This window comes from Dreissena polymorpha, chromosome 5, assembly GCF_020536995.1.
Source record: "Dreissena polymorpha isolate Duluth1 chromosome 5, UMN_Dpol_1.0, whole genome shotgun sequence".
Lineage (NCBI taxonomy): Eukaryota > Metazoa > Mollusca > Bivalvia > Myida > Dreissenidae > Dreissena > Dreissena polymorpha.
Genome location: NC_068359.1, coordinates 62,827,538 through 62,853,875, shown reverse-complemented (window position 1 = coordinate 62,853,875; position 26,338 = coordinate 62,827,538). Strand labels below are relative to the sequence as shown.

General features: G+C 33.9%; 1 protein-coding gene across 1 annotated transcript; it reads left to right on the top strand.

Moving 5' to 3' along the window:
• Positions 1 to 3,941: 3,941 nt before the first annotated feature.
• On the top strand, positions 3,942 to 25,455 carry LOC127832104 (low-density lipoprotein receptor-related protein 2-like). The gene is made up of 10 exons (XM_052357333.1): positions 3,942 to 4,009; positions 6,459 to 6,571; positions 7,904 to 7,998; positions 8,588 to 8,727; positions 10,740 to 10,868; positions 13,630 to 13,677; positions 19,466 to 19,594; positions 21,107 to 21,235; positions 21,533 to 21,638; positions 21,827 to 25,455. Exons 1-10 carry the CDS (start codon positions 3,967 to 3,969, stop codon positions 21,978 to 21,980), a joined length of 1,086 nt encoding a protein of 361 aa, XP_052213293.1. The 5' UTR covers positions 3,942 to 3,966; the 3' UTR covers positions 21,981 to 25,455.
• Positions 25,456 to 26,338: the final 883 nt, after the last annotated feature.

The following is a 26,338-nucleotide window of genomic DNA, read 5'->3' as shown; positions in this document are numbered from 1 at the left end:
AAAGATACAGCAAACGAATCCGGAAAAGCTGTCAAAGATACAACAAATGACGCCGGAAAAGCTGTCAAAGATACAGCAAACGACGCCGGAAAAACTGTCAAAGATACAATAAACGACGCAGGAAAAACAATTACAGACACGGCAAATGATGCAGGAAAAGGAGTAAAACATGCAGTTAAAGACGTAGTGAATATATTTGGTTAATTTGTTTTTAAGTAGACATGACACTTGTACGAAAAGTAGTACATAATAAAATATCGCTAAACACGTTTTTGGAGTATATATATATATATATATATATATATCATAAATATCATGTTGATAAGTATATAAAATGGACAAAGTAACGAAAACAAACAATACCAGTTTGAGTCAAACAACACAAATAAAATAATGTAAAGACGATTGTTAAGTTAATTTATTTCATGAATTCGGCTTGGACTAGACGTTTCCGTATTATTTCGGAAAGGATTATAAGAGACTCCCATTCGCTTGATTGAGTGCATAGTTGTTTCATTGATCTATAAACATATAAGGGATTGAATATAACTGATTTAAAATTAACGTTTTCAAAATATTATTAAATCTTTTTCCCAGAATATGCTATCCTATTTATAGCTGAGCTTCTTTTACCTTTATCAACAATAATCAGCGAGGTATGCCGATTAGAACAATAATTGCGATAAAATATCGCGCAAAACAGTACGTCGACTTCTTCGTGGTTTTTCTCTGAAATGACGTCAGCGCCAAATGGGTCGAAATCGCTTGTATAATAATAATTAATAAAAGAAATAGCCGACAACAACTGATTTAGCATTTCCCGGGTACGGTAGAAGAATCGAGCTATCTCAATCGGACTGGCTCGGTCTTTTACAAATGTCGCCATTGTGAAGAATTTTTGTATGGTATGATAGCTTAGACGAGCCGCTTCGCAGCATCGTCAAAAACAATGTAACAAAAAAAAGAGTGTCTATAGTACGGAAGCGTATATGGTACACCCCAATAATATGGTCATGCCGGATTAATTTATATCCACTAACTGTAAAATAACATTGTATGTCGACCTAGTTTTGTAGCTTTTTTTCCGCTTTAAAGGCTGCATTTGATACGATCAATTGGTCATTATTGTGGTATAAGCTAGGCTTTACAGTATAAGTGGGAAATACTTAAATATTATCAAAAATATGTACAACAACGCCAAATCACGTGTCATGTGTAATGGCGACAGATCAAACTGTTTTTCATGCACAGTAGGATAAGGCAAAGAGAAAAATTTATCGCCCATACTATTTCTTTCTTTTTGAATGACCTACGTTCTTTTTTCGACAATGGTAGATACGTAGATGGATTTAAATTTTATATCCATTAACATTACAACGATATGTTATTTAAAAAATGTATTATTATACGCTGTTTTTGAAGCAGAGACAGCTAACGATCTACAAAAATGTTTAAATGTTTCATTTGCAGAAAGTCTATTGTTATCTAAAGTCCAGTTAAGGCGGAAAGTGTCGTCCCTGATAAGCCCGTGCGAACTTTACACACATGCATTAAACCCTCTTTTCATAGAGCAAGACTTCAATTGCTTCCCATTCAGATTCAGTGAGTGTTCAAAGCGGAAAATATACAGGCAAATCAAGTCAGCTATCTGCGGATATGGCAATTATCTGTCCTGTGATTTAAACACACACATGCGTAGATTTTATGCTATTTCTAGGAACTGAACCAACATCCGGGTTTGAAGAGTAACGCAGTACTGTGTGTTTGTATACTTTCCAAAGAGTTTAAATTTAAACTAACAAGGTTGATTTTCTGAGTTATTGACGTTTATATGGTGTTCCGTAAGTGCCGATCGTTGTTCGCATTGTGAACGATCGCAAGATTACAATATTGAAAGCTTTGAACAGAATAATTTGCAAAGTCATAAAATAGTTAAAGTAAAAGGAAGAATGTTCATTGTCATAAATGGCAACTCAGCTAAACTTTCAGTTGTTAAAATATCTTAATTTTTTTAAATATTGTTTTATTATATCTATAAATGTTTTCTTGGCAAAGCAAACTAAGAAGAAACGACAGCATATTAACAAAACGACAGTTAAAACGATTATACGTTATCTCATCAAATAAATAATACAAATACGTATGAATATAATGAATAGAAAAATATAGTACATAATATTATTAAGATTATAATGAATACACACATGTGAAAAACTGAATCAATACCATTAATATCGTGAACATTATATTGAGTCACTTCTGAATATGTATATTTACAATGTTTCTTCAATATTTGACTATAAATGAGCTCCTTAATGACAAGATGGGTCTAATGCTCTTGCAAAATGCTCCAGACCATCCTTTGCATTGCGTAAGACCACGAAACATTGCGTGACTGTACGATTAAGGCCAGTTTTTGCATGTTTCCACGACGCGGTTCAAGGTGTGTCTCAAAAGACTTTTTTTAAAGCAAAAAATCTAGTGTACTATGGCTTATTTGATATGAAAACTCTTTTCATATTCCTCGTAAGTGAAAAGAAAAGGTTGTACTTTTAACGACCAAAGCCGTCTGCGTCCTTTCATTAATGATATTAATGTATATCTAACCATACGCATTCGTAACAGTCAAACATTATTATTGATAAGAGATATTCGAGCTGAGTATGTCATTAGCAGAATATATCACATATACCCCACAAAACGCGCAGCTATTCTTCAAATCTCAATAAAAGCAATTCAACTGACATGCATCCTTTCATTTGATACACCATCAAGAAATCCTACCCATGACTCTTGCTATATGAATTAAAGGGACCTTTACACGTTTTGTTAAACTGACAAAAATAAAAAAAACCAACTGCTTCAGATTCGCAAACTTTCGTTGTAGTCATGATATTTGTGAGGAAACACTGAACATTTACCATGCTTTAAAATATCCATTATATGCATCTTTCGACGATTTAAAAACCTGAAAATTATAAAGCGTTCAACGTGGGACGATTAAATAACTTGGAGAGTTCTGTTGTTGTCGTTATATATCTTCGAACTTTTACTCCAGGGGTCAGTGGTTTTAGCCCAGATGAGGGTACTCTTTTTTTCTTTCTTGAATTTTCATCTTGTTTTTTTTTTACTTGAGCTTTTTAGATCCTTTGTTTACATTTATCAATATAAAGAATTTTTGGCAAACTTCAATACGTGCCAAAATCTGTGAAAAGGTCCCTTTAAAATCGAGGAGAAAAATGATGACCATGAAAATTTTGTTGTTATTTAAAGCAGAGTATATATGAATCGTTGGTAAATAAATAGTTTGTACTTTACAACTTTTATGTGGCGTTCTAGTACCGATATCAGCCCTTTGCATTCTGGGAAATTTGTCGTCTGATAAAATGTCGTCTGCTGAATTTCTAAAATAAGCATTTTCTTCGATATGTTTTTAAAGAATACAATTAGAATAGCAAATAGTTTGGATCCTGATGAGACGCCACGTTCTGTGGCGTCTCATCTGGATCCAAACTGTTTGCAAAGGCCTTCAAAATTCGGTTCCAGCACTGAACGAGTTGGACTTTCTTGTATTGTTTAATTGGTATGATAATTCTGAGGGGTAACTGAATGGAATGTTACATTACTAGACATTATTTCAGTCCGTATTATTTTCATGTTTTATTTTCTGTCAACTTTAAGTAAAATTTATCCATTTACTCCTGTTTAAGAACATTATTAATATGCCAAACAAAATATACGCATATGTATAAACATATTTTAGGGCTTTGCTTGCAACCAAATGCTCTTCAAAGGAAATTAAAACTTTACAATGTAAATAATTATATTATAGGGTTTTCAAGACCGGAAAATGTCACTTTTACGTACTTCACCATCCTCAAATACACACACTCAATATCGGTAATTACCAGGAAAATAAATGCGATGCGGTACTGGATTGAACACAGAACAAAGAAAACAGCCAAGATGCATAGATCATTGGGATTTTTTCTCTTCGTTGTTTATTACGGTACGATTTGTTGAATATTCTGATTATTAAAAACAATACATTATCATTTAACATTTATAAAATACAGAGCAATCAACTTAGGGGGCCTTTTGTGACGAACTTTTATAGCAACGGATGTTCGATTGTGAACGGCTTGAAGCCAAAATATGAAGTTTGTTCTTTATCTATTAACTCAAATATCACATTCACATTATGTTACCACTCGGCTTTAAACGTAAGCATACTATTATTCTCATTTGTATAGTTTTGATGAAATCACAATTTTCTATTTAAGCAGTTTTTTATCGTAAATTATACACAAGATACATACACAGGTCACACATTAGAACAAGTTATTGTATGCGGTTCGCTGGTTTATAGAGAAATATCAGTGAATTAAAACTGATAATTCACAGAATCTCAGCTTGAATATTAAAGGGGCCTTTTCACAGATTTTGGCATTTTTTAACATATTCATTAAATGCTTTATATCGATAAATGTAAACATTGGATCGTAAAAGCTCCAGTAAAAAATCAAGAATAAAATTAAAAAAAGGAAAAGAACATTGCCCGGACCAGGTTTCGAACCAGTGACCCCTGGAGTCCTGCCAGAGTCCTGAAGTAAAAACGCTTTAGCCTACTGAGCTATTCCGCCGAATACATATACTTGAAGTATTTTATACCTTATATAAGCAATCTTCGTAGTTTCACAAAATTTAACGACAAAAACAGAACTCTCCAAATTATTCAATCGTTTCGCGTTGCAACGCTTTATAATTTTTAGGTTTTTAAATCGTCAAAAGATGCATATAATGGCTATATTAGACCATGGTAAATGTTCAGTATTACTGTTTCCTAACAAATATCATAACTAAAACGAAAATTTGCGAATCTGAAACAACTTTTTTCAATTTTGTCAATTTACCAAAGCGTGAAAAGCGGGTATATACGATCTTGTCAAATATTTATTTATTAATATAAAATGTGTAAAAACTTATTATACATATATTTCAATATAAACTAAAATAAAAGTTAAGAAGAACATGTGTCGAAAAATACTAAATAAGCCAGATATTTAATTCTGAAATCGAAAAAGGCTGTACAGCCGAATTCGCCAGCATGTATATCATGCATGTACGATGTGAATCTAAATTTAGTTTAACGGTTCATTTGAAATTCCTGCAGCGATATCGATTCATACGACACACGAACACTTACTAAAAAGACGAATGCATCGGTTATTGTAGGAAAATAATTACGAATTATCTTCGTCACAATCGGCTCGGGACGCTAATTTGTATTTGCTGTATTTTATGAAATTCGTCTTAAATGTATCATTTTTCTTGCATATTGTGTGTTATTATAACATATTTTTATCAATATTTTACAATTCAGCACATATAAAAATCGTATATACCCGCTTTAACAGGGGAAATTATTGATAATGTTTTCTTTTATTCTGTAAAACGACGTCGTGTTCATAACGTTACTAGGTCAATTATTTAAATAATATATAATAATATATATAATATATATAATAAAAAAATATTATTGGTAAGCATTCAAATAAAATGAAAATGTGTTGTACTTGATTGAATATTGATTTTAGTCATTCGAGATCATATATTTTTTCATATATTTGCTACTTCACTCGTGAAATATTATGTTCTATAATCACTCGAGAACTAATATCGAGTGTCCACCAAATTCGTCAAATTTCCTTCAATAAATGCATCACAACAGTTTTCATTAAGGTGGACGTATATATGCCGTACAATTTGGCATTCATTGTAAAGTTTAAAGTTTAAACACAGAGTATGTATACAAAGTTATATACTCGGTTCGAGTTTATCTCGCCAGCTATGCGAGAAAGAGGGCATCGCTTAATAAATCGCTTAAAACAAACATTTAATCATGATGCAGGATCACGTGACTTTGTGGGGTTTCCCATGAAACGTTAATGGATGTATACATGCCGGTGAGTGGTGCTTTTTTAAAATTACTTTTTAGAACAAATTTTCTTAAGAATTAATACTAGTGCATAAAAGACAGATTTTTTTGTTGCTTGTGACAATTTGAAATACAAAAGAATTACTTTATTTTATGAGCCTGTGTACTAGTTCAAAAGTTCGGTATCTGCTGCATTCATTATACGCGTTTAGGATTCACGCAGCGTGACATTTTGTCAACGATTTCAGACGTATTCAATGCTTTATTCTTATACCTATATAAGATATGACACAAACTGCAATACAAACTGTCTTGTATGCACTAAAGTTCTTTTGCAAATGTATTTCAATAACTTGAGACATTTGCAAAATAAAGTTCTTAACGGCGTGTTAACATTCTGTTCAGCCCGTGTGCAAAACCCGGGAAACCCCGTTTATTCTGCACCCCGGTACTATTATATCAACTACATCTGCGTTATGTCGTTTGCAAGGCTTATATATGCTCGCCTTTTATCTCTTAGCGTCAGGTCTCACCGACAAGCCTGCGGCTAACTGCACACTTACCGTGACTTTTCAAGGACTGGAGATACCTGACGGGGGCTTCGTACGAGCCACTAGCGGTCGGCTTAATCAGGTAAGATATGTCGAAAGGGACTGCGTACGAGGAATAAGTGGTTGGAATAGATAGGAAATATCGGACGGAAATTGCGTACGAGTCGCGAGAGGTTGGCTACTTAATGAAGTTAAAGTTCCGTATGAGGGTTCCATGAGAGTCACTGAATTATTATGGAAATTCAAGATGAGGACTACGTGCAGGCAAAGAGTTGTCTTCTCAACCAGCATGATATACCGGAAGTCGGCTGAACCAGATTAGAAAAGGCGGACGGCGTCTTTATTTTAGGAACGAGGTGTTGGCTCTGCCATTTAGAGAATGACGTCTGCTTCAAACAAGCTTTGAGTCTTTGACTAAAACAGACAGCAAACACAGGAAGATATGGCAACATACGAGCTACGAGTGTTTGACTCAAACAGATATCAAATTTATACAGGAAGATATGGCTATATACGAGCTACAAGTGATTGACTCAAACAGATAGCAAATTTATACAGGAAGATATGGCTATATACGAGCTACAAGTGATTGACTCAAACAGGAAGCAAGTACATGAAGATATGGCTACATTCGTGGCACGAGTGTTTGACTCAAACAGGTAGCAAATACAGGAAGATATGGCTTCACACGAGGTACGAGTAATTCACTCAAACACGAAGCAAATACAGGACGATATGGCTATATACGAGCTACGAGTGTTCGACTCAATCAGGTAGCAAAAATAGGACGATATGGCTACATATGAGCTACGAGCGTTTGACTCTAACAGGTTGCTTATACAGGACGGTATGGCAATGCCTATGCTAATGAGTACTCGTATTTCTTTGCCAACAATGCTCGTTCACAGCTTTATGTATTATATTATATATTGTATTACCGTCATATTATATACCGATATCCGAAGTATACTTTTATGCCTATAGCACTAGGGACAGTTCTTTTACTTATCGATATTTCAGGTGTTCAGTGCCATATTGCTTTGGATTCACCACGCTGTTTTTGTCGATAGTATAGGTGTACTGAAAATACAATCCTTTAATTTGAAATGAAAATGCCTTGTCGTTCGTCTATATTTAAGTGCACTCTAAAGCCTATTGCATTGAGTACAACCTTCTCCTTTTTCGATATCTTATTATACTGCAAAATCTTTTTTATTGGGCACAGACTTTTCAATTGACGTAAGTTGATTGTGCTGCAATGTCTATATAAACGGGCACAGCCTCTTCAATTGTCGATAGTTCATTGTGCTGCAATGTATTCTTTATTGGGTACAGCCTTTTCATTTGAAGATAGTTCATTGTGCTGCAATGTATATTTCATTGGGTACAGCCGTTTCATTTGTCGATATTTCAGGTGTATTGTAGAGCCTATTGTACTGGACCTGGGGACTCGCCTACATTGCAGTTCTACAGAAATGAAAACCGGATTTCGACGCTTGCTTCCAAGAGGTTGTGCTACATTATACGCATAAATCAGATCCATATATCTGGATAAAACTATCATCCGATTCATTGAATTGATCGTCGTTGTACACTCATACATGCCGCATTGTTTAATCGCGCGTTTTCAAAGTAGTTTTGGAATATTGACTATCCTCAATCATATCATATGATATAAAATTCATAATTAAGTAAAGCGCACCATAAGCATCGAAAAAGTAAATGTCGAGTTGGAATTGTAACTTCATATCAGCAGTTGACCTTTTAGTTTATACGCATGCATAACATTGGCATCATTGGTCTTTAATACCGGTCTACATTGACAGTCAATACAATTTATACTTTGTAATTATAAGGATAGTATTGCTCGTCAACATTAAACTGACTGTTGTGAAATATATGTGCATAAATTACACGAAAATGTCTTTGATCAAGAACAACACAATGGTAGTATATTGGGGATATTACTGTATGCAATAAACATGAATAATATAAGTCAATAAATGTACTCATATTAACGGTACTTTAATATATGCATACACACTACTCAGTGCCAGAAAAACTTTGGCGATCAATCAATAAGTCCCCTTTATTTTAGGATATACAGCGTCAGAACAACGTTCGACAGGAACGCCATCCTTAACGTGCAAGACATGATTGAGGCCGACGCGGGTGTCTACTACTGTAAGGGGTTGATAAATGGGCGCAGCCAGCAACGTTACTTTTCTCTTGTCTTTGGTAGGCATCAACTTATGGTTGCACACAAATGTACTCAAGTGCACATTTATTGTAGTTTAGTGCTTGTGCGGGGTGAAGTCGAGAACTATTTCAGTTGCACGACTTCTCCCAAGTTTCCAAAAGTAAATATATTCTCAATTATCAATTAGTACCATCTTTTGTAAAGGGCTGGTTTAAGGAAATCATTAATAATTTCCCTAGCCAAAGTTAAGGAACAGTATACCCTTCTGCACAATAAAACCCTACATAATCTGCCTTGCAGGTAGATCGCCATTACCATTATAAGGTACTGAACGGCTCCCCGCCAGTTAAAGCGTGCCGAATTACAGTTATTCCATTATTAATTCCACAAAACACACGTTCAAGAGCACATCATCTTAAAAGACTCATTCATCTCAAGCATTATTACTATTTTTTTTGCACAAATTTTAATTGGCTAAAGCAAAACTGAAACACACCAATTATCTTTCGGCAAAACGACAGTAAATATAAATAAGAGGACCATGATGGGTCTGAAACGCTCATCTCAGCTTAAGACACAGCAATTGTCGACAACCTGACATTGTGACAAAATTTTGAGACAACTTGTCCAAGATTCAAACATGGCCTCGATACTGTTAATATACATCTTCATACCAAGTATCTTCAAAATTAAACCCATAAATGTGGCCTTTACAGTGATAACAATTTTGGAGTTACCTATTTTGTGGACACACATGACCCATTTTCTAACTTAGTTTAAACCTATTTATTTTAGCTCGATTGCATCGAAAGCCCCAGGCTTATTGAAACGCTCTCGAGTCTAGAAATTTTCTAACCTGACCCAGATATTGTAAATTTCAACATTCCGACAACCTTCATCAAGATTATCACATTTTGTTTTGTAGTCTCTCTAGAAATGTTTCCCGGTGTACACACGTGTTTCATTGAAAATCCTAAAAGTGGACTAACTAATATTTTATGATGAAGTAATTTCTTAGAAGGCTGTGATGATTTCTCATACGTACATCATAACATAACAAAAAAAAACGAACAATTAAAAGTCCTTTACACTAAGCTGTTTTTAAATGACGCGCACAGTTGATTACTTTGGAAGATATATATTTTGGTGAAGCCGTAGACATACCCAAAATGAAGTAGTAAAATAGGTTCTGAAGATCAATCGACGATAACGAGTGTAACTCGCCATTGAGTCCATTTTTCCCTTGTGTCGTACATTTTTATCTCTGTAGTTTTTATAAATGAGTGTTGTTTTATATGATTTTCGACTGTGTATTAAACGCTTTTCTCTTGATACCCAAAACTTATAACATTTCTTATATTTTTTTTCACGATGAAATTTGATATGTAACAGTATACACAACATCCGGTGAAGGTTCTTTCAGAATTTTAAATTATCGATCATCTTATACAATCGGCATGCTGGCCTGGTGCATTTCACAGCGTTCCCATAAAGAATTGCTATTGAGAACATTGCCATTTTTTTGTAATTATGGAAGGTTGTTTTCAGTGGTTTGTAATTTCTTTTAAATTTAGAAGTCAATTATGTGTTACAAATCAATTAGCCATTGAGACAAACGCAATTCGCCGTTATAGCGACCATTAGTTAATCTACTTGCAGAGTCATACAGAGCAGAATTTACATATTGTTTCCATCTAACATGACTCTATATAAAAAAGAATCCATTAATTCACAAACAAAAAGAACAACATAATGTTGTATCGTTTTATTTGTGTACATTTAACAATTTTAATGATTGGAAGATTACAATCACTCACACTTAGCGCATAAAAAATCAAAACACAACGGTACTTTAATAAAGATTTGCATTATCGAGTCTTGGATTATTGAATACGATTGGGTAAAATAAGGCATTGGTTCAATTTTATCGTACAAAATAAATAAAAGAATCAATAACTTCCGCTAATCACACAGTAGGTCCCATTAGGCATACATGACTGTAGCATGTGGTATTCTTCTTTAAAAGTTATCTTCACTACTATGTTAACAGATCCTCAACTTGGATCCAAACAGTGCGAGGTATCGTGCACGGACGGCACGTGTATTGTTCAGACGCAGCTCTGTGACGGAAGTAACAATTGTGAGGATGGGAAGGATGAGTTCAACTGCTTAGACTCAGGTACTCGTTCATTAATGTCCAGGCAAAGGTTTGACGTTTTCCGAAAACGACCTGACATTTTTTGCAAACACTCCACTTGTTCGACGCAAAAGAAACTTGCAAAAAGTGATTTGATTCGTTAATTGACCGCAAGTTGATGTTCACGGTAAAACACGACACAAATTGAATCGCGAGATTTAGTATAGTTTTCTCCCCTCCCCCTCTCTCTCTCTCTTCCTTTCTCTCTATCCCTCTCTCTCTGTCTCTCTCTTTTTCCCTCTCTCTCTCCCTCTCTTTCTTTCTCTCTCTCTCTCGCCCTCACTCTTTCTTTCGCCCTCTCTCTCTTTCTCTTTCTCTCTCTTTTTCCTTTTCTCTCCCTCTTCCACTCTTTCTAACTCTGAATTAACTTCAAAAACTTTAAAGGAAAGAAATTCCTATTTCTATCCACCATTTTATGACAAAACTACACGTTTAAACATAAAATGATTACAGCCGGGATCAAAGCCAAAACGGGAAGCGATAATCCAATATTAAACACATATTTAAGTATACTAGTGCCTTAAGTGTCGCAGATCTACTTAAACGATACGGGAATCAGTATTAAAATTAAGTGTACAAATGAATATGGTCCATATAGAAAATTATATATAAAATTATTATGGAAGCAATGTATCTTCATAAAATGGTCAAATGAATAGATAACAAATACATTTAATTGCCATTATACAAATTAGCTCTACTGCTTACAACCTCTAAAGAATGAAAATGACGACATTGGAGTACACTAATACACACTCACAGCACAAAGCGAACTGCCATCTTATAATGTTACATGTATATAAAAGGTAAAGCTATAGTAAATCCATATTTATTTGTAGAATTGTCATTGCATTGACTTAAACTGCTATCATATTGATGTTGTCAGTCAAGGGACTCATTTTGATCCTATACTAAATATTTCTTATAAATAGTGTTCCTTTATAGTATATATTTATAGCAAAAGCTAACAAAACAAATACATTGCTTGTTAGAGGTACATGTATAAACTATCGTTAACAGTTCATGTTCACATGTCAATTTCTTTATTACGTTTGACCTTAACTTTGAAATATTGTGCATGGGCAATAATAAAGAAAAGTTATCAACCAACTTTGTGAAATAATTACTAAATATAGTGTTTACTTTAATGAGTTTGATACGGAGGCACACATTGGTCTGGTTGTGTTATGATTGTGTGTGTCTTTATTGCGTCAACATTTGGTTATAGTCTATCAGCCAGATGGGTTAGGGTGTACCACTCAGGGGTCAAAACAACACCTATTTTACTTGATTGTATTCTCAATATAAAGAAACAAAATGAGTGATAACCATCTCAGTTGGGCAGCTATAAGTTATTATTGAGCTGTTTCTATGGCAACCGTCAGGCTTTGACTAAATAGCTAGTTTAGCTAGTATAATTCTCAAATATTTCTTCAAAATTAGTTCAAGAAAAAAAGTTTGGTGTTAAAATGAAGATTATGATTATTACCTAGTATGATCTTCCCTTAAATATGCAAATTAGTACATTTCCATATCTATGAATATTAATGAGATTGCAAGAAAAGTTCCTAAAAACTAGCGAGCCTCCAAAATAGTAGGGTCAATATATGAAAGAAAAAAAAATACCTTCAACTACCAGAAATTATACAAAAGGTATTTGAACTGAACCTGGTAGGGTAGAAGCTTCTTTAAAACATATTAAAAGTTTACCACAATCGGACCTCCGGAAAGTTGTTTTTTCAAGATGGCCGCCAAGATGGCCGCCAATACCTATTAATGATCACAACTATGTAACTATTCAATCAAATTTGATGAATTTGGTGTCTATTCTTAAGTTTCAAGGGGCAACAAACACATAAAGATCATCAGACATTGTTTAAGTGTACAATAGTACTCACAAATCCAACATGGCGTCGAAAATGGCCGCCAAGATGGCCGCCAAAACCTATAAATGATCATAACTTTGTTAATATCCACTCAAACTTGATTATTTTGATGGCTATGTATGGGTTTCAAGGGGCAAAGAACACGTTTGGATCATCATACATAGTATAAGTTTATTATATTTCACCCAAATCCAAAGTGGCGTCCAAAATGGCCGCCAAGATACCCACCAAATCCTATTAATGATAATAACTATGTAACTATCCACTACTCACTCAACTTTAATGGATTTGGTGTCTATACATACGTTTCAAGGGGCAAAGAACACACAAAGATCATCAGACATTGTTTGAGTTAACAATAGTACACACAAATTCAACATGGCGTCTAAAATGACCGCAATGAAGGCCGCAAAACCTATTAATGATCATAACTATGTAAATATCCACTCAAATTTGATTATTTTGATGGATATAATTAGGTTTCAAGGGGCAAAGAACACATAAACATTATCAGACATTGTTTAAGTTTACTTTATTACACACAAATCCAACATAGCGCCCAAAATGGCCGCCAAGATGGCCATCAAAACCTATTAATGATCATAACTATGTAACTATCCACTCAGATTAGATGATTGTGTTGTCTATACCGAGGTTTCGAGGGGTAAAGAACACATTTCGATTGTCAGACATAGTTTAAGTTTACTATGTAACACAGAAATCTCACATGGCGTCCAATGACACAATACGAAGGACCGCAAGTCCATTACTTTTGACGTGATTCTTGTTATGTGAAACGCCATAGTTTGGACCTGCCGCAATTTCTGGATTTTGACAAGAGGATCGATATTTTTCAGCTTCAGGCAACACTGAATTGGCAGAGAATGATGCGTATCTTGCTGTCCGTAAGTCTTTTATTAATTGTGATTTAAAACTCGAATGATTTTCAACGCAATTATTCAGGAAAGGGCGTACATCAGTTCGTTTCGTATTTAGAAGGGTGTCTATTTTTATTGTAGCCGATTTTGTTTGTGTTTGTTGAATCAATTCAAAATGGAATTGCCTGTTAAAAAATACGTTTTCTACTTATGTCGCTATTACACCAAAGTGAATGCCATCTATTGAAACCAACGGCGTTATGGGTGGATTCTATTTAGCGATCCAACTTGTGTCATACACGCACGTTGCAGTCATAATAGTTACCAACTGTATGAAAAAGAAACATAACTTGACATCTATATTATATATACGACAGGGATAACTTTGAATGTATTGCTTCAAATTTTCATTTTAGAGTTTACCTGTGTCAAGTTGTTGATTCGAACATAGAGAATACTAGGTTAGCGTTGAATACAGAGAAGTTTATGTTGCGAGGCTTAGAACGCCGGGAGCGCGAGCCTTGGCAGATTTCTGCATACAAACATAATTATGTTTAAACTTGCACACTGTTATTTGTCTATTATAAATGCCCTTATTGTGTACAAGAAAATAATTTAATATATAAATACACAAAGAATGGAAAACATTCCATTACACAACAGATAAATCAGTGGATAATACCCGTGTACAAAATGGGACGTTCCGAATTCCAGTGTAGTGCTATTTTTACCATCTTATACTTTACACAGCTCTATGCCTAACGTGAATAAAATCGGATAGCAAATATTGCAGATTATTTATGCATTGTGCGATATTTGTATGGCTTATTGTACATTCTTAAATGTCAAAAGTATACGTATGGATTATAAACAATGCACATTACACGAAATAAGGAAATGTGATTTATTGACAATTCAAATACCGTATGTCGATATACAGTACATGTACATGTGAAATAAGTCGCGTTTATAATAAATCGTCAATTTTTTGGGGGGAAAATGACGCAATAAGTGTCATTTTATGACGCCATCAATCAGCTGATTCATTATACGGATGGCGAAAAATTATGTCATATGATTTAAAGGTTGAAGGTCGTATAATTTTGAAGCTAAAGTTTTCTCGACTTTATTAATTATGAAAAATCATTCAGTGGTAAAGTAAAAAGTAGTCCGTGCACGTGGCAGGTATATCCCACAGTGTTGAATACAGGCTAGTATATTCCATAAGGTGTTATAACGTCAATGTCGCGTTGAAAATGGGATAAAAGACACGAAATGTTTGTTTACAAGAAGTGTGTTTTTTATTTCTGGACCCTCTCTTTAATTGAAAACAAACACACAAATTACTACTGTTACTTTTTATTAGACGAAGATTCAAACACAGATACTAATAATTTACAAAAAATAACTCCAAACACGTTCACAATTAATACAGAACTCTTGTTTTTTGTCTAGTTATAGTATCGTTAACGCGTATTTAAACAAAGTGTTTTGCATTTAGCAATCGCAGTTAGAATATTTATTTGCACTGAAATTTAGCATTGAACCATATTTAGCTCTCTTTTTCATTTCAGGCTTCCATATGTTTTAAACAGTCGTAAAAATCACAGTTAGCTGCATTTTAGTCAGGTTATTGTTATGTGAGAGTATAAAGAGCGCTTACATATGTTTGTTAATATTGTAATTCCCCGTTTTTATTACAAATGTATTCGTAATCATATCGATGACAAATCTTTTCAAATGATTGTTTTCTTAAGCTTAAGAATCGATCGTAGTCATGGTTTATCCGAATCGACATGGTGTATATGGACAAAGCATTTGAATTTAAAGTCGTATTGTCATCTATCACGTGAATCAGATTGTAATCTCAGCGTATTATAGCAAATTATTAAAAGTTTAAAGACATCTCAACAAAGAACACTCTTGAAATCACAAAAAAACGTTCTTTATAGAAGAGGCTTTTGACGAATTTTTATTGGCTGAATGTCACCGAAACAGAACATTTATCATTCGGTAACAAAACGTACTACAACAGACACCACACAAAGGTTGATTACAAAACTTACATTGAGCATTTCGTTATCCGGTCCTCTAACAATGACCACAAAGCGTTAACTACTGAACGGCTCCCCGCCAGTTAAAGCGTGCCGAATTACAGTTTTTCCATTATTAATTCCACAAAACACACGTTCAAGACCAAATCATCTTAAAAGACTCATTCATATTGAGCATTATTACAATTTTTTGGGCAAATTTTAATTGGCTAAAGCAAAACTGAAACAGACCAATTATCTTTCGGCAAAACGACAATAAAAATAAACAAGAGGACCTTGATGGGTCTGAAACGCTCATCTCAGTTTAAGACACAGCAATTGTCATCAACCTGACATTGTGACAAAGTTTTGAGACAACTTGTCCAAGATTCAAACATGGCCTCTATACTGTAAATATACATCTTTATAGCAAGTATCTTCAAAATTAAATCCATAAATGTGGCCTTTACAGTGAAAACAGTTTTGGAGTTACCTATTTTTTGGACACACATGCCCCATTTTCTAACTTAGTTTAAACCTATTTATTTTAGCTCGATTGCATCGAAAGCCTCATGCATATTTAAACGCTCTCGAGTCTAGAAATTTTCTAACTTGACCCAGATATTGTAAATTTCAACATTCCGACAACCTTCATCAAGATTATCACATTTTGTTTTGTATTCTCTCTAGAAATGTTTTCCGGTGTACACACGCGTTTCATTGAAAACTCTAAAAGTGGACTAACTAATATTTAATGATGAAGTAATTTCTTAGAAGGCTGTGATGATATCTCATACGTACACCATAACATAACAAAAACAAACGAACAGTTAAAAGTCCTTTACACTAAGCTGTTTTGATATTTCGCGCACAGTTGATTGCTTTGGAAGATATATATTTTGGTGAAGCCGTAGACATACCCAAATAAGTAGTAAAATAGGTTCTGAAGATCAATCGACGATAACGACTGTAACTCGCCATTGAGTCGATTTTTCCCTTGTGTCGTACATTTTTATCTTTGTAGTTTTTTAAATAAGTGTTGTCTATATGATTTTCGACTGTGTATTTAACGCCTTTCCATTGGTACCCAAAACTAATAACATTTCTTATATTTTTTCACGATGAAATTTGATATGTAACAGTATACACAACATCCGGTGAAGGTTCTTTCAGAATTTTAAATTATTGATCATCTTATACAATCGGCATTCTGGCCTGGTGCATTTCACAGCGTTCCCATAAAGAATTGCTATTGAGAACATTGCCATTTTTTTTGTAATTATGGAAGGTTATTTTTAGTGGTTTGTAATTTCTTTTAAATTTAGAAGTCAATTATGTGTTACAAATCAATTAGCCATTGAGACAAACGCAATTCGCCGTTATAGCGACCATTAGTTTATCTACTTGCAGAGTCATACAGAGCAGAATTGACATATTGTTTCCAGTAAACATAACTCAATATAAAAAAGAATCCATTAATTCACAAACAAAAAGAACAACATTATGTTGTATCGTTTTATTTGTGTACATTTCTATATCGCCCCCAGTGCTTCAACTGGTACCGTTGTTGTTAAGGTCGGATGGACACCTCAAGAGACCATGCCATTTTGCCTCTTTAAAAACAATATATTTTTGTCAACATGTTTACAAAAATTGCACTTTTAAATTCAACACAGAACTGAAACTATGTGTTTATAAGGTCTTGACAAAATGAATGAAGCCGTGTTTTAAACCAAACTTCTTAATTATTATCATTGGATTCTATTCTACAGTATCATACTTACAAAATGATTGCGTCATCTATGTCGAACATATCTGCTTAGTCGAATATATATTTGATATGGCGTATGTTGCATCCAATAAATCTAGTTTTACTAAAATCTTGTCCATCAAAATTGATGTGTTCAGTAGTGATATAGGGCGCCAATGTTTCAGATTATCGGGATCACCTGTTTGTCAATTATGAGAAAATGCACTTGTCTGTGATCTTGATAATACACCGCGCGCATTACATTTTAATATGCACTGAAAAAGAAGTGGTGATATTTTTTTTTCTAAGACGATAAGTAAAATTCGCTTTTGTCCGTCTATATCGGTGTCTTTGGTTTAGTTTCATAGATAATCGTCATTGTTTGACTATGTATTTGCAAAAGACGATTAAAAAAAGAAAGATTCTATCTCTTTACTATCAGCAGTGCAAGATTAACAATGGGTTTTATAGAATTCATCTTTTTTTTCAAACTTTCATCCAAATTGAATATTGATTTGTTTTAAGTGCGCAAGGATGCAGTTAGTTTTAATTTTATGTTTACTATACCTAAACTATTGAGTTTAGGGTAAAGCAATTGTCGACAACCTGACAGTGTGCCATAGTTTTTCATATCACTAGACCCAGATTCAAACACGTCCTTGGAATTGTTAGTTTAAACATTCTAACACTGTATCTTTAAGTAAGATTTATCCATACCAGTGGCGCTTAAAGTGGTCACAAGTTTTTTACCTACTGACATAGTTTATCGACAAACATGACCCAGATAATAACTCGACATCTACCTCGTCATTTAAACATTCCAACAACTTTCATAAACAAGAGGCCCATGAGGGCCTGAATCGCTCTAATGCTATAAATACTGTGCAAGTTTGGAAAGAATAATATGGAAACGGTGTACTTAATCGCGCAAACAAGTAGAATTTTTTCAAATTCAAGGGAAGATTATTGTGTACTTATTTCTCCGATACTGCTCATATTCAATAGGGTTCAAGTCCTCATTGATATAAAGATACTGTGCAAATTTGGAAATTATTGGATGACAACTGTGGAATTAATTGCGTTAACAAGCGGGATTTCAAAATTTTCTCATATTCAAGGGGAAGTCATTCTGGACTTATTGCTTCGATATTGCTCTTTTTAAAAAAGGAATTGAGTCCTCATTGATACAAAGACAATGCGCAAGTTTGCCAAGAATTGGATGAAAATTATGGACTTAATCACATAAAAAACTGAATTTTCATTTTTTTTCTCAAATTCAAGGGGACATAATTCTGGACTTCGATAATGCTCATTTTCAATAGGGTTTGACTCATCATTCAGATAAAGACACTGTGCAAGTTGGGAAATGATTGGATGAAAACTGTGGACTTTTTTGCGTAGACAAGCCTTATTTCACAATTTTCTGGATAATTCTGGACTTTTTACTCTGATGTAACCCATTTTCAAAAGAGTTTGAGTCCTTATTTATATAAAGGCACTGACCAAGTTTGAAAAGAATCGGATGAAAACTGTGGACTTTATCGCGTAAACAAGAAAACGTCTAACGCACGCACGCACGGACGGACGGACGACGGAAACCACGCCATGACATAGGCTCTTAAGGCCTTCGGCCAGTAGAACTAAAAACAAATAAACTCCAGAAACTCGGTCACAAAGTAATTCATATTTTTATCCATAATTTTATAATAGAACTACAATTATAAACATTATATGTATGAATCTGTGATCGTCATACCGGGGCGGTCAATTTAAATGATTGGAAGATTACAATCACTCACACTTAGCGCATAAAAAATCAAAACACACCGGTACTTTAATAAAGATTTGCATTATCGAGTCATGAATTATTGAATACGATTGGGCAAAATAAGGCATTGGTTCAATTTTATCGTACAAAATAAATAAAAGAATCAATAACTTCCGCCAATCACACAGTAGGTCCCATTAGGCATACATGACTGTAGCAAGTGGTATTCTTCTTTAAAAGTTATCTTCACTACTATGTTAACAGGTCCTCAACTTGGATCCAAACAGTGCGAGGTATCGTGCACGGACGGCACGTGTATTGTTCAGACGCAGCTCTGTGACGGAAGTAACAATTGTGAGGATGGGAAGGATGAGTTCAACTGCTCAGACTCAGGTACTCGTTTATTAATGTCCACCCAAAGATTTGACGTTTTCCGAAATTTTTGCAAACACTTCACTTGTTCGACGCTCTCTCTCTTCCTTTCTCTCTATCCCTCTCTCTCTGTCTCTCTCTCTCTCTCTCTCTCTCTCTCTCTCTCTCTCTCTCTCTCTCTCTCTCTCTCTCTCTCTCTCTCTCTCTCTCTCTCTCTCTCTCTCTCTCTCTCTCTCTCTCTCTCTCTCTCTAACTCTGAATTAACTTCAAAAACTTTAAAGGAAAGAAAATCCTATTTCTATCCACCATTTTCTGACAAAACTGCACATTTAAACATAAAATGATTACAAACGAGATAAAAGCCAAAACGGGAAGCGATAATCCAATATTAAACACACATTTAAGTATACTAGTGCCTTAAGTGTCGCAGATCTACTTAAACGATAAGGGAATCAGTTTAAAAAAAAGAGTACAAATGAATATGGTCCATATAGAAAATTATATATAAAATTATTATGGAAGCAATGTATCTTTATAAAATTGTCAAATGAACAGATAACAAATACGTTTAATTGCCATTATACAAATTAGCTCTACTGCTTACAACCTTTAAAGAATGAAATATGACGACATTGGAGTACACAAATACACACTCACAGCACAAAGCGAACTTCCACCTTATTATGTTACATGTATATAAAAGGTAAAGCTATAGTAAATCCATATTTATTTGTAGAATTGTCATTGCATTGACTTTAACTGCGATCATATTGATGTTGTAAGTCAAGGGACCCATTTAGATCCTATACTAAATATTTCTTATAAATAGTGTTCCTTTATAGTATACATTTATAGCAAAAGCTAACAAAACAAATACATTGCTTGTGAGAGGTAAATGTATAAACTATCGTTAACAGTTCATGATCACATGTCAATTTCTTTATTACGTTTGACCTTTACAATAAAATATTGTGCATGGGCAATAATAAAGAAAAGTTATCAACCAACTTTGTGAAATAATTACTAAATATAGTGTTTACTTTAATGAGTTTGATACGGAGGCACATATTGCTCTGGTTGTGTTATGATTGTGTGTGTCTTTATTGCGTCAACATTTTGTTAACAATCATATGACATATACTTTTACGTGAATGACTCGTCGGTGGTTCAAGCCTCTACAACCTTTACATCTATAGGTAGTAAGGGCTTATTATAATTTATGATATTATTTAAGATCAATAAGCCAAAACTGGATGAAACAAGTAACTTTGGTACAGGACCATATAAACTAGCGAGGCATGTTATTGTTATGCGCATGGGGGGGGGGGGGGTAAAGGGTTTGGGTAAGGTTTAGGGTTAGGGGTCGGGTTTGGGTTAGGGTTAGCCTTAACCCATACCTTAACCCTAACCCTAATTCGACCCTAACCCTAACCTAACCATAACCCAGGGTTATCTCCCCTATTCCATGCCTCGCTCGTTGTAATTGTCCTCTTCCTTATGCAATACAAGTAAACCTCACCACTGTTTTTTCAGGTCCTCAAACAAAACCTGCAGCTTGCGCGATATCGTGTAGGGACGGTATTTGCATTTTGCAGAGACAGCTCTGTGACGGAAATGACGATTGTGGGGACAGATCGGACGAGTTCAACTGCACAGTCTCAGGTATGCGTTTATCATGGCAGGTAGTATTGGTTAATGGTTTTCTATTTTTTGTTGCCATAATTCAAAGTTAACATATTTTTTTATTTGAATGATGTATAGTATACGGTATGAGGCATCATATAATGTTTAACACAATTTACGAAACAAATATATATCGCGACATTACTATATGTTGTCCATGTAGTCGGTATTAACTTATTAAGGCATGTATTCTTTAATCGAATGTACATAAGAATTTTATAGATGCGAAATGCAACAATTGTGCCTTATAACAAACGTATGATTGTGTCATGTTAGGCAAAAGTAAAGATCCAGTACCAGTAGCAGCAATTGGAGGAGGAGTTGCAGCTGCTGTCGTGGTATTTGCTCTCGTTCTGGGGTCAATAATATTAATTAAACGAAGGTAAGATATCGTGGAGCCATGCAAAATTGAAAAGTCCGCAAGTTATAATCATACTTTCACGCACTACTAACGTTCCTCTGTATGACGCTGACATTATACATCCCCGCATGTGTGAGTATTAATTCGTTTCGTAATTATGTTCTTGATAGGTGTAAAATAACAAGCTTTTTCTTGCGATTATGTTTCAGAAATCGATCTCAATTATACGATAATGTTGTCAGAAAATCAAATGCAGATTGCCCTGAACATACATACGATGACTTACAGAACAAGAGCTTTCGTCTGACGGAATCGCTAGAACGGACTGCCAATGAAGAACACACATATGCAACAAGTATTTAGATACATAAGTACACAAGTGGTATCATGCTGTTATTTGCATACACTAACAATATCGTTCAATAACACATGTGCTGTTTTACATAAATATTTATGATGAGTTCAACTGCACAGTCTCAGATACGCGTTTTTTATTTCATGCTGTTTTGATTGATGTTGTTATTGTTGTTGTTGCCATTTGTTTATTTGGGCAAATCTGCTTATGGAAAATTTTGCCTAACAGTAAACTCTTTTACACCTGGTTTAAAAAAACTTGTGTATGGCATATTTTAAACGTCGATTGATAAAACTCAACATTGCATGCTTTTAAACAGCCTGAGTTGATGAATGCCCGGACGGGATTTGCGTGGATCAGTCCCCGGTGTTTGATTGGGTTAAAGTCTGAGATAACGGAACTGAACTTACCCCAAAACGGTACGAGCTCGTCACATCTTTATTTCGACCTTTTACTCGAATTGTAAGTCCTGCTGGTTGAAAAGTCGGTATCAATGTATTGTATCAGCGTGTAAAGTCCTGTTGAAAACATACAACGATGAGATAAATAAATAAAAGCTATCAAAGTGTAACATGTTTGACCAGTCAAAAGAATTGACGTCGCTCAAATAGCAGCTAAATGCAAAATATACGGATATCGACATCCTTAAACAAAACAACACGTCTTCAAAACAAGCTAACGAGGTCAGTATGAATGAGCTTGTACATTACGATCGCCGGAACAGTGTCCGTATATCTGGCGTCCAATATGACGAGGACAACTAAACGTCTATTCTAGTTCCTGAACAAATCGTGAAAGAATGAACCAACATCTAGATATCCGGCTTGAATGACATGACATCGATGCTGCTGAAAGGCTCGGAAAGCCCACGCCACAAAAAATAGAGCGGCGATAGTTAAGTTTGTGCGACGACAAATGAAATTGATATCATGAAGCGCGCAAAACGTCTGGTGGGCTCAGGAATGTTCGTCAATGAGGTTTTAACAAAACTAAACGCCGAGTTGCTAGCATCCGTATATCTTAAAGAGCAGGGCTGTGTTGGAAAGGCTTGATTTTATAATGGCAATCCGTTTGCATGTACACTTTAACGAATATGAAAAATGACGTAGCGATCCGTAGCCAAAGAAGGAAACCACCAAAAAGAAGCATCTACTCGTTCCAGACTCCGATCGCTAAAATAGATTTGCATTCACTATGTAAAACGCTTGACAACATGTATGTGTATAATTATAAATTAGCAGAATCAAATGAATGCATTCTCATATAGAATATAGTAAGACTGGAAGTTAGATTTCATTGCTAACCTGACACAGTGTTTCTGCTGTCACCCTTAATGGACACGCACTGATTATAAAATATCAGAGTACATATTATATAATTTTTGACATGGTAATTCAATTATAAATAAAAGATAAATACAAACAAAACGCCAAGCAATATTGCAGCCTTTTTCTTGCAAATATAAATCTGATACTGACCGTTATTCATGGATGTATTAAAGTGCTGTTGCTAAGAATCAATTTAATTACGTACTCGAAGCAATTTTAATCCGTTGATGTGTTCTCGCTAAGTATAATGGTATTGACTCGTTAAACTCATACAAAGCGTGCCAGAAAAAATATTGGGAACAGTGCTTGCGTTAAATATAAAATTCTTATGGCTTTCACGAGTGCCGGCTGTATGATGTCGAGCTTTACACAACAATTCCAAATGTGTATTGTTTATTTCAGTTTTCATTGTTGTTTTAGACTTCTATATCGGTTCATACCATCAAATTGTCAAATAAATAACAACGATGTTTAGTTTTTATTCTGAGTACTTTTAAACAATTGTCATGTGTATGCACATTTTTATTGTTTTGGAGAGTGTTTCAAATCACCTGACACAAAGTTTATAGTACATATATATACATATAGTTGTTTTTTGGAAAGCATTTTATATTTACTTAACATATTGTTCAAGCTAAAAAGAAAACATGTACATGTATTTTGTATAAAGTGCTTAGGTTTAAATTTCATGTTGCTATTTAGCTCAGTCTTTTTTTTGTTTGAACTTGTTCACAATAAACGCTTATTAACTTATTTTGAACTTTTACCACGCTTTTGAAACATAGAAATAATTACATAAGTGTGCTGTTAGTAATATTTTTCTGGTCTGATCCGGTACAAATAACCTTTGTTGTGCTATAAAAAATATTCTGAAATGAATAATACACAATTCATTTAATAAACCATAGATCAAGTTTCTTTGCATATTACATTGCTTTGAAACATATACAATAAAGGTTTGCAACAAGTGCTGTTTCAAAAGGCAATATAAAACACATTTATTTTCTAATCAATGATATGTCATGTTATTTTATAATCGAAGATATTTCAAGAGTGTCTGTCTAAAAGGCAAAATGTGTGTTATGTATGGGTGTAAGAAAATATTTTTTGAATGTTTGACTTATTATAGACCTATATGTGTATGTTATTTTAAGAAGGCCTCGTTGTAAAAAAGTATTGATTCATCTGCATAATATGTATAACGTGTCATTGTCTTATTATAACCTTCTGTAAATAAAGCTTTATTATTATTATTATTATTATTATTATAATAAATGTTTTAATATGTATTGAAAATACTTTACAATGTACCTTTGTTTCTAGTATGATAAAACGTATATGTATAAAAGGCACCGTAACTTATATAGTAACGTTTTTCTAAGAATTGCAGTTGATAGTTCATATCCGAATGTGTCTTCATTCCTTTCTAATGAGTTCTATCTTATAATTAATCATTTTGAATTCTTTGTTTTTGTAATATATGTTTTCTATGGTTGGTTTTATAATAACTATGTTGATTCCCAGAAGTATCACTATACTTAATTATAAATACAATTTAAATGTATGGGATGTGGACTTTTGCATAATTAAACTTACTTTAACCAAATTACAAGCAATCTAAACATGTTTTCTTTAAACTTTTCAGATGCGAAAATCGAAAAACTAGAACATTTGTAATATGACCTAAATATACAGATCTCTCATTTAAAAGGAAGTATGATAGGATCATTATGTTAGTGGACTTGACAAGGTCAAATGCCATCTAGATATTTTATACTGGAAAAATAATGCCATAACAAAAAACAATTTATATAAACTAAAAACTGAAGACAATAGTGGAATTATTGTCTAAACATGTACCCTTTATATAATAGCATCTTATTATCACTCTCTCTATAAGCCAAACATGATTAATATTTAAATGGAATAATTTTTACAAAATTAAACCAGTTTGGGTCGAATTTAGTTGAACTTTAGAGAAAGCTTCATCATTCGTAGTTATTCGGTCTTACCCAAATGTCACGTAACATTATAAATGCCATGTTTACAAATGAAATTCGTACATACATGTTTACTTGTATTTGTTAAAGAATCTGATATTAATGCTATGTTTTGTATAAACAAACGAGGACAATAATCTAGGTATGTGGTTTGTATGAACAAATTTGGACAATGAGTTTGGATTTCCTTACTATGTATATGTATTTTGTACATGAATGAGCTTTCGATTGTACAGAAGTGAATCAGCTTATTTTGTTGAAACTCAGTTTTTTTCTACAACTACTTTTTGTGAAATTTAAATACAATTATTTGTTCATTAACCTTGTATGTGCCTTTATAAAAAATGCGATGAGATCTGATATATTCTCTCTAAGTCATATGACTCATGCATTACACTTTCTGTCACTCTATATACACTATCAATTGTTTGATTTGTTACGTCGTCATTAAAAGTTATCTCCAACGTATACAGATATATAGATGTTTAAAACTGTATAAACGGCTTCAAACAACTCAGTGCACCTGTAAAATGTTTGTATGGGCGTAGTGACCATTTTGTAAAAAAAATCATGACGAACAAAGGCATGACCTTACAATGGGGAATATTCCTCAACGAAGTTTCTTCTTTCACCAAAAAAGAGAGTTGTGAAATCACTTTAAAACAAAACATTTACTGTATTTATGAATGCATGGCTGAAAGAAATCGCGAGCAGAATGATTATGCTTGGCTTATGCGATAATGCGATAATAGCTCTGCATTTGTACTATAAATGTATCAACCAAATAAAGTTAAATTTTGTCATTGTTCACAGTAAGGTCGGTCATTTGTAAAGGTATGTGTTCATCTTGAATATTGCTTTAAATGTTTTGCCAATTATTGTGATTGTGCATAACAGAACGAACTACCTACGGAAAATACAACACAACTGCCGTTAAACTTTCTTAATATATCAATTTCAGTATCGATTTAATGAACATTTGGTTTGGCAATTATCCTCGCTTTACTAAATATCATGACGTTAGTTTAATCGGTATTC